Source organism: Triticum aestivum, chromosome 5B (assembly GCF_018294505.1).
Source record: "Triticum aestivum cultivar Chinese Spring chromosome 5B, IWGSC CS RefSeq v2.1, whole genome shotgun sequence".
Classification (NCBI taxonomy): Eukaryota; Viridiplantae; Streptophyta; class Magnoliopsida; order Poales; family Poaceae; genus Triticum; species Triticum aestivum.
In genome coordinates, this window is record NC_057807.1 from 665,280,375 (window position 1) to 665,290,203 (window position 9,829).

The following is a 9,829-nucleotide window of genomic DNA, read 5'->3' on the forward strand; positions in this document are numbered from 1 at the left end:
TGTTGTTGTGTTTGAGTGTTGACTTGGAGCCCAGCATGTTTGTATTATGTTGTGGCAGTCAGCGGTTAGAGTCCACGCAGATTCGAATCGGAAGTGGCGTGGTTTTGGGACCGTAGTGTGGATGATTATAATTAGGGGGACATGATCAGATGTGATACGTGGACGCGATGAGAGAGTTGTGTTAGGGAAGCAGTTGTTCCAAGCTAAGTTGATAAAAGCTCTGTCAAGTCTTTCTAGGGTTGGGTTTGCTCTTTTGTTAGACCAAGTGAAACGTCTATCAAGCAGTGGTAGTTCGATTAACGCGAGGTCGTTGATCAAAGTGTTAAAAGCATCAGCTTCGCGTTGGTGAAAATTACGGTTATTTTTTTCACTAGGAAAGCGGATTTGGTTAAAGTCGCCTGCAATGAGCCACGGGGTTTGGTCATTTTCTTGGATGCGTCTGAGTTCGTCGAGGAAGTCTTGCTTGTGGTTGCGGTTTGAGGGTGCATATACGTTTGTGATAACAAAGGGAAGGGGGTGGGCGAGTGATTTGAGTGTACTGGATGTGGCAAAACGGTGGTTGGAGTGAGAGATTAGGGAGAGGTAGTTTTTGTTGAAAGCAGAGATGGTTCCTCCGGCCGATCCGTCTGCTGGTTGGACGATTTTTTGATCAAGAGATCGTGGTAAGAAGGACCTAAATTTTTGTTCGGTGATCTCATTGAGCTTTGATTCTTGTATGAGGGCGCAGTGGGGTTTGATACTGATCAGTTCAGAAAGGACATGGGCGCATTTGGATTCATCACCTAGTCCTCGTACATTCCAGGAACAAACAGATATAGTTGTGTTACTCATAAGTAACCGAGGGGACATCTAGACTTAAACAAAGTGAAAGTAGGTAGAGGGTACATGTGAAATAGTAGTGGATAGGTGGAGCAAAAGAACAACTGCTCCAGATACACGGACGCAGGAATAGATAGACCCATAGAGTAGGGCCGCGATAGGGACGGGCGATCGTCGCTAGGACGCCGCATGGGCTTGTACGGAAGCATTGGCACATCATGGCGCGACGTCAGCATCATCGGCATGGTCGTCGTCATCGGCATGGGCGATGGAGGCAGCAGCCGCGTCGCCGGCACCGCACAGCGATGCGATTTCGGCAAGGGCAGCAGCCGAGGCTGGAGGGGCGTCGGGGATGTCGAGGCGTGCATCGTGGATGGCGTCTTTGAGCGCCTTGGCTACATCAGAGGCGGAGAGGCGCGCAACCCGGGCACGGACAGCTTTCGTGGTCATGTCAGTGAAGACGCGAGGCTCCTTGGCAGCGAGGCGAGAGCTCCGGCGAAGGCTCATAGCCTTATCCGCCGATCGCTTGGCGCTGTGGCGCAGTTTTCGGAGGACGCAGTCATGGAGGGGGGGGGGGGTCTGCACAGTCCGTTGCCGGAAGCGTGGTGATTAGAGTGCGAGCCGGAGGACTTGCAGGAGCAGTAGAAGGACAAGGTAAAGCTGCGGCTGTACCAGATGGGGATGCCCCTGCTGAGAAGGAGATGGCGGACACGTCGAGCCCTTGAGGCGAGGAGTTGGAGCTGTCATACGGGCGGAACGCCGACGGCAGCTGCATGGCCGAGGGAGGCAGCTGGTCGGCCGGGTTGTCGTCGTCGTGGTCTGGTTCCGGCGTCAAAGGCGTGGGCGAGGAGATGCAGTCGATCGCAGTGGCAAGGCGTGGCGTGGGGCGGTTGGTGGCGGCCGGTGTTGAGGAGGAGCCAATGATTGTTGATGAAGAGAACGCCCAACGGGGGGACGCCTTCTGCGATGGCGGCGCTGAGTCGCTGTCGGATGAGATGTTGATGACGGGGTTGGGGAGGTTGGCGGGGGCGTCATCGCCGGATGAGGTGTGGAGAGGCATGTCTGCGTGGTTGGCGGCCTGTTTTGGAGCATTGTTGGGTGCGGCAAAGGTGGGGGATGGTGGTGGTGCACGAGGCAGGTCGTTGTTGGAGGAGAAGGCGTTGAAGGGGCGACGCCCGTGAGTCGCACGGCGCGAGTCCGCGTCCGAGTCGGAGTGGGAGGAGTACGGAGATGGGTCGAGCGGGCCCATGCGGTCGAGGACTGTGGCCAGCCTCGCAAGCTTGACCACCTTGATGTCATTTGACGGTGGGAGCTGGATGGGCAGTGAGTCCGGCAGCTGTTTGCGCCGGTCCACCATGATGAGAGCGCGGACAGCCGTGAAGTCGCGTCCCTCGACGCAGTAGTGGTCGATGGAGCATACGTCACCAAGGTGGCTTAGAGCCCACCTGATGCCGTCGTCGTGCCAGAGTTCATGGGGGAACTCCGAGGCCTTGACCTCAATGAGTTGGTCGAAGACAGGCGAGGCACGGTCAGCCAGCTCCACCGGCTCAAAGGAGATTTGGTTGCCGCGGTAGTCGAGAGAACCAAGGCTGACTAGGTATTCCCGAACGGAAGCGGACTCAAAGGTGACGCAGCCAGCGCCACGCCAAGAGCCCGTGACGCAGAAGCTGGGGTTTCCGGCGTGAGCGAGAATCGCGTCGTGAATGAGAGTGGCCGGATTGTGGATTGGAGTGCGAAGGTGGGCGAAGGCTATATGGCTGACATCATTGACCAGCCATGGCGGTGCAACGATGGCAGGGATGAGGTCGGAGTGCATGTTGGAGTGGCTCGTCAATTATGAAGAATAAAATCATTACTGATGATGAAAACTTAGAGCAAGAGATAAGTTAACGTTGCATCTGAATGGAAAACCACTCAAGCCAGCGGAACGAGATTTTATGATAAGTATATAAAATTGCGCATCATCATAAGATGAAACCACATATAAACTCAAGCCAGCAGCATGGCATTTTTCTTTTTCCGAACACACGTCCATTCATTCAAGGCTTTGATGAATATTTGGGTGAAGGCTACAACAATCAGTAGCCTCCTTGCACAAGACTGCCGCCAAACGGATGCAATCAAAATCACCACACATGTTTGCTTTTTATTAAGACTGACACACGCACGAACTAAACTTAACTCATCCCTAATAACATAAAAACAGAGCTAAACTTTCCTAAGATTCAACCCGGACGGACGGCGCGACACCGAGACGAGCTAGTTAGTGCCCTTGCTGATGAGCTCGAGGGCAGTGGCGGTGGTGGGCAGTGCCGGGATGGCTCCCTTCTTGGTGGTGCAGATGGCCCCGCAAGCGTTGGAAAACTCGAGCACCTCCCTCAGCTTGGCCTCGTTCTGACCAATCACAAAGAAAACAACATCATTAGCAACTACTCACAAGTCATAATGGAATTGAATTCATAAATCAGCTGATAATAATTTAGTTCCTGCTTACGTAGAAGATGGAGTCGTCCTTGGCGACGTTGAGGAGGAGGGATCCAACGAAGGCATCGCCGGCGCCGGTGGTGTCGACGGTGTTAACGGAGTACCCTGGCAGGGAGCCCTTGAAGTCCTTGGTGAAGTACCTGCATCCCTTCTCCCCGTCGGTGACGACGAGCAGCTTGAGGCCGTCGAACCAGAGCGTGAGGACGTTCTTCTCGTCATGGGCGTCGCCCTGGGTGAGGAAGGCCACCTCCTCGTCACTCACCTTGATGAAGTCGGCCTCCTTCCAGATGCTCATGATGCCGTCGCGTGCGGCCTGGGCAGAGGGCCAGAGCGGGAGGCGCACGTTGGGGTCGTAGGAGCAGAGGATGCCGGCAGACTTGGCGGCACGCATGGCGGCGACGTGGGCGGAGCGGCAGGGCTCGGTGATGAGCGAGATGGAGCCGTAGTGGAAGATGCGCGCGCGGCGGATGAGGTCCAGGTTGAGCTCGGCTTCGGTGAGGAGCATGTCGGCCGACGGGTTGCGGTAAAACATGAACTCACGCTCTCCGTTTGACTTGAGGGTGACGAAGGCCAGGGCGGTGCGCGCGTGCTGGTCGAAGAGGCAACCCTCAGCGTTCACGCCGTTTTGCTTGAGGATCTCCACCAGCATGTGGCCGAACTCGTCATCGCCAAACTGCAAAACAAACCATCATCGTTCGATTAGAATTTCAGATGCCAAACGGGGACAGGCGACGCCCACCTATGGCGGCGGCACCAGCCTTCCGGACGAGAGCACACCATCTCAGATCCTACCAAACACCAAATCTAATGCGTGGCCAGATGGTAAAAGGATAGGGAGAATCATCGTATGTTACAAGGGACGGCGATTGATTCGTGCTTACCTTGCCGACGAAGGCGGAGGAGCCGCCGAGCTTCGAGATGGCACATGCGACGTTGGCAGGCGCGCCTCCGGGCGCCTTGACGAAGCCTCCGGACTCGGCAAGCGAGACGCCAGCCACGTCCGGCACGAAGTCGATCAGCATCTCACCGAAGGAGACCACAAGGCTGGACGCCGTCGCGGCAGCCGCCGGAGCAGCAGTATCACCAAGAGGCGCCATCGGAACTGGTGCGGAAGGAATAGATCAAACTCAGGAGGATAGGTGCTGTTGGGTGGATTGGAAGTTGGGAGTCGAGAGGAGGACGGGCTTATAAAGGGTTGCCAGCAGGGTTTTGGCTTGCCGTAGGGGCCGATTATTATCATCGTGCTAGTAGTTATCTTATCCTAGTCCGGTTACAGTCCACTAGTAATCGGTTCCGTTTTGGATAACTCCTCTCTTGTTTTTCTTTTGCAAATAAGGGTTTGGACAATTATGGCAGCCATGAGTAACTGTTCGGTTCAATTAGGATTTTGCTTGACTATATAATTAGGGAAACGTTAATAGACGGCGTACCGACCGAACCGTTGCGCCGGTCACGTGCGACGCGTTCGATGAAAGAGCGATCCTGTGGCCCAGCGCGCTCGTCCCCCTTAGGCCCACCTTATCCCCTCCTGGCTGTCTTCCTCCTCAGCCCGTCTCCTTTCTTTTTTGCATCTCCATGGCCTGGTCCCAGCCATGGACGCGGGCACCCTCGAGCTTGACCTCTCCCCCTCCTCTATCTCTACCTTGCCACCAGAACCACGGTTTTGCACGCCCTCACCACCGCTGTTGCACGGCCCACCCTTGCTACTACTCCAAGCTTTCTTTGTCGGGCTTCTGCAGCCGGCGACGACGCTCGAACGACATTTTTTTTTGCTTCAACCGAACGGCGACTGTCAAACGAGACTAGGGCAGTGCTACAACCGGCAACTTCGGAAGCTACAACCAGCTTTGGTGAAAGCTACAACCGGCTTTGGTGAAAGCTACAACCGAAGAGTAGAAAATTGGATCCAGAGACAAAAAAGCTACAACCACCTATACGAGTGTTACAACCATTTACAAAAAAGCTTCAAGCCTATATAGAAAAGCTTCAACCGTCAACAAGGGAAGCTTCAACCAGCCACTATCAACTGAAAAAGCTGCAACCGTTAAGAAAAAAGCTTCAACCTTAGGTGAAAAAAGATTCAACCGAAAAACATACAAAGTTTCAACGGGGCACTGCAAGATGAAAAAAAGTTGCAAGCGTTTACAAAATAAGCTTCAATCGTAGTTGGAAAAAGCTTCAATCGACATGATGAAAAGCTTCAATCTGCGAAAAAGCTTCAACCGGCATGGAAAAAACTTCAACCGGTGTGATAAAAAAGCTTCAACCGGCGTGCCAATGGTGAGAGCGGCAGCGTTGAGAGCTGCGGTCGGGGGCACGACATTGCAACGATGGGGTGTGGTAAGACCGGCGGTTGCTAGGTGCTGCAACGACAGCGAGTGTCGGCGTGCTTCAAGGGGGCGTCGTTTTTTGCTACAAGGGGAGTGACGGCTTCCTGCTGGACCGGCGGCGACGAGGACGACGACCGATGGCGAGCACATCCAGTAGCGTGGGGCGGCGGAGGGAGGAGGTCCAGGCGAGGGGGTGGTGGCCGGTGGACGGGAGGACGTCTAGACGACAGGGGCTGCGCGCGGGGAGGAAGAAGGGGATGGGGGAAGTCAACACGAGCAGATCGAACGGCTGGGAGTCGTTGCATCGGGCGGCTGGGGGTCGACCGGCCGAACGGTTCGGCCGGTGCGCCGGCGCCTAGCACTGCCCATATAATTATTACTACGTCCTTTAGACTGGCCAGGTAAGAACGGTTCTTGCTAAGCCCGTAGCAGCCACGTGAAACTTGCAACAACAAAGTAGAGGACGTCTAATTTGTTTTTGCAGGGCATGTTGTGATGTGATATGGTCAAGGCATGATGCTATATTTTATTGTATGAGATGATCATGTTTTATAACCGAGTTATCAGCAACTGGCAGGAGCCATATGGTTGTCCCTTTATTGTATGCAATGAAATCGCCTTGTAATTGCTTTACTTTATCACTAAGCGGTAGCGATAGTCGTAGAAGCAATAGTTGGTGAGACGACAACGATGCTACGATGGAGATCAAGGTGTCGCGCCGGTGACGATGGTGATCATGACGGTGCTTCAGAGATGGAGATCACAAGCACAAGATGATGATGGCCATATCATATCACTTATATTGATTGCATGTGATGTTTATCTTTTTTGCATCTTATCTTGCTTTGATTGACGGTAGCATTATAAGATGATCTCTCACTAAAATTTCAAGATAAAAGTGTTCTCCCTGAGTATGCACCGTTGCCAAAGTTCGTCGTGCCTAGACACCATGTGATGATCGGGTGTGATAAGCTCTACGTCCGTTTACAACGGGTGCAAGCCAGTTTTGCACACGTAGAATACTCAGGTTAAACTTGACGAGCCTAGCATATGCAGATATGGCGTCGGTACACTGAGACCAAAAGGTCGAGCGTGAATCATATAGTAAATATGATCAACATAATGATGTTCACCATTGAAAGCTACTCCATTTCACGTGATGATCGGTTATGGTTTAGTTGGTTTGGATCTCGTGATCACTTAGAGTATTAGAGGGATGTCTATCTAAGTGGGAGTTCTTAAGTAATATGATTAATTGAACTTAAATTTATCACGAACTTAGTCCTGGTAGTATTTTGCAAATTATGTTGTAGATCAATAGCTCGCGTTGTTGCTTTCATATGTTTATTTTGATATGTTCCTAGAGAAAACTGTGTTGAAAGATGTTAGTAGCAATGATGCGGATTGGATCCGTGATCTGAGGATTGTCCTCATTGCTGCACAGAAGAATTATGTCCTTGATGCACCGCTAGGTGACGGACCTATTGCAGGAGCAGATGCAGACGTTATGAACGTTTGGCTAGCTCAATATGATGACTACTTGATAGTTTAGTGCACCATGCTTAACGGCTTAGAATCGGGACTTCAAAGACGTTTTGAACGTCATGGACCATATGAGATGTTCCAGGAGTTGAAGTTAATATTTCAAGCAAATACCCGAGTTGAGAGATATGAAGTCTCCAACAAGTTCTATAGCTAAAAGATGGAGTAGAATCGCTCAACTAGTGAGCATGTGCTCAGATTGTCTGGGTACTACAATCACTTGAATCAAGTGGGAGTTAATCTTCCAGATAAGATAGTGTTTGACAGAGTTCTCTAGTCACCATCACCAAGTTACTAGAACTTCGTGATGAACTATAGTATGCAAGCGATGACGAAAACGATTCAAGAGCTCTTCGTGATGTTGAAATCGACGAATGTAGAAATCAAGAAAGAGCATCAACTGTTGATGATTGACAAGACCACTAGTTTCAAGAGAAGGGCAAAGGGAAAGAAAGGGAACTTCAAGTAGAATGACAAGCAAGTTGTCACTCCCGCGAAGAAGCACAAAGCTGGACCAAAGCCTGAAACTAAGTGCTTCCACTGCAAAGGAAATGGTCACTGGAAGCGGAAATGCCCTGAATATTTGGTGGATAAGAAGGATGGCAAAGTGAACAAAGGTATATTTGATATACAGGTTATTGATGTGTACCTTACTAGTGTTTATAGTAGCCCCTGAGTATTTGATACTTGTTCGGTTGCTAAAAATTAGTAACTCGAAATAGGAGTTACAGAATAAACAGAGACTAGTTGAGGGTGAAGTGACGATGTGTGTTGGAAGTGGTTCCAAGATTGATATGATCATCATCGTACACTCCCTATACTTTCGGTTTAGTGTTAAACCTAAATAAATGTTATTTGGCGTTTGCGTTGAGCATGAATATGATTTGATCATGTTTGTTGCAAAATGTTTATTCATTTAAAGTCAGAGAATAATTGTTGTTCTATTTACATGAATAAAACCTTCAAATGGTCATACACCCAATGAAAACAGATTGTTGGATCTCGATCATAGTGATACACATATTCATAATATTCATACCAAAAGATGCAAAGTTGATAATGATAGTGCAACATATTTGTGGCACTTCCGTTTGGGTCATATCGATGTAAAGCGCATGAACAAACTCCATAAATATGGACTTTTGGAATCACTTGATCATGAATCATTTGATGCTTATGAACCGTGCCTTATGGGAAAGATGACTAAAACTCCGTTCTCCGGAACAATGGAACGAGCTACTGACTTATTGGAAATAATACATACCGATGTATTCGATCCAATGAGTGTTGATGCTCATGGCAAGTATCATTATTTTCTGACCTTCACAGATGATTTGTGCAGATATGGGTATATCTACTTAATGAAACACAAGTCTGAAACATTTGAAAAGTTCAAAGAATTTCAGAGTGAAGTGGAGAATCATCGTAACAAGAAAATAAAGTTTCTATGATCTGATCGTGGAGGAGAATATTTGAGTTACGAGTTTGGCCTTCATATAAAACAATGTGGAATAGTTTCATATAAAACAACATGGAACACCACAGCGTAATGGTGTGTCCGAACGTCATAACCGCACTTTATTGGATATGGTGCGATCTATGATGTATCTTACCGATTTACCACTATCATTTTGGGGTTATGCATTAGAGACAGTTGCATTCACTTTAAATAGGGCACCATCAAAATCCGTTTGAGACGACACCTTATGAACTGTGGTTTGGCAAGAAACCAAAGTTGTCATTTCCTAAAGTTTGGGACTGCGATGCTTATGTGGAAAAGTTTCGACCTGATAAGCTCGAACCCAAATAGAAGAAATGCGTCTTCATAGAATACCCAAAGGAAACTATTGGGTACACCTTCTATCACAGATCCGAAAGCAAGATATTCGTTGCTAAGATGGATCCTTTCTAGAGAAGGAGTTTCTCTCGAAAGAAGTGAGTGGGAGAAAAGTAGAACTTGATAAGGTAATAGTACCTTCTCCTGAATTGGAAAATAGTTCATCACTGAAATCAGTTCCAGTGATTCCTACACCAATTAGTGAGGAATCTAATGATGATGATCATGAAACTTCAGATCAAGTTACTACAGAACCTCGTAGATCTTCCAGAGTACGGTCCACACCAGAGTGGTACGGTAATCCTGTTCTGGAAGTCATGTTACTAGACCATGATGAACCTACGAACTATGAGGAAGCGATGATGAGCCCAGATTCCGCGAAATGTCTTGAAGGCCATGAAATCTAAGATAGGATCCATGTATGAGAACAAAGTGTGGACTTTGGTGGACTTGCCCGATGATCGGCAAGCCATAGAAAATAAATGGATCTTCAAGAGGAAGACGGACGTTGATAGTAGTGTTACTATCTACAAAGCTCGAATAGTCACAAAAAGGTTTTCGACAAGTTCCAGGTGTTGACTACAATGGGATTTTCTCAACTGTAGCGATGCTTAAGTTTGTCCGAATCATGCTAGCAATTGCCACATTTTATGAAATCTGGCAAATGGATGTCAAAACTGCATTTCTTAATGGTTTTCTTAAAGAAGAGTTGTATATGATGCAACCAGAAGGTTTTGTCAATCCTAAAGGTGCTACCAAAATGTGCAAGCTCCAGCGATCCATCTATGGATTGGTGCAAGCATCTCAGAGTTGGAAT

General features: G+C 49.0%; 1 protein-coding gene across 1 annotated transcript; it reads right to left on the reverse strand.

Annotated features, from left to right (window-relative positions):
* Positions 1-2,857: 2,857 nt before the first annotated feature.
* LOC123114033 (fructokinase-2) lies at positions 2,858-4,477 on the reverse strand. The gene is made up of 3 exons (XM_044535386.1): positions 4,185-4,477; positions 3,314-3,976; positions 2,858-3,213 (listed from the first exon to the last, which is right to left on the reverse strand). The coding sequence occupies exons 1-3, from the start codon at positions 4,398-4,400 to the stop codon at positions 3,079-3,081; spliced, it is 1,014 nt and encodes a 337-aa protein (XP_044391321.1). The 5' UTR covers positions 4,401-4,477; the 3' UTR covers positions 2,858-3,078.
* Between the last annotated feature and the right edge of the window lie 5,352 nt (positions 4,478-9,829).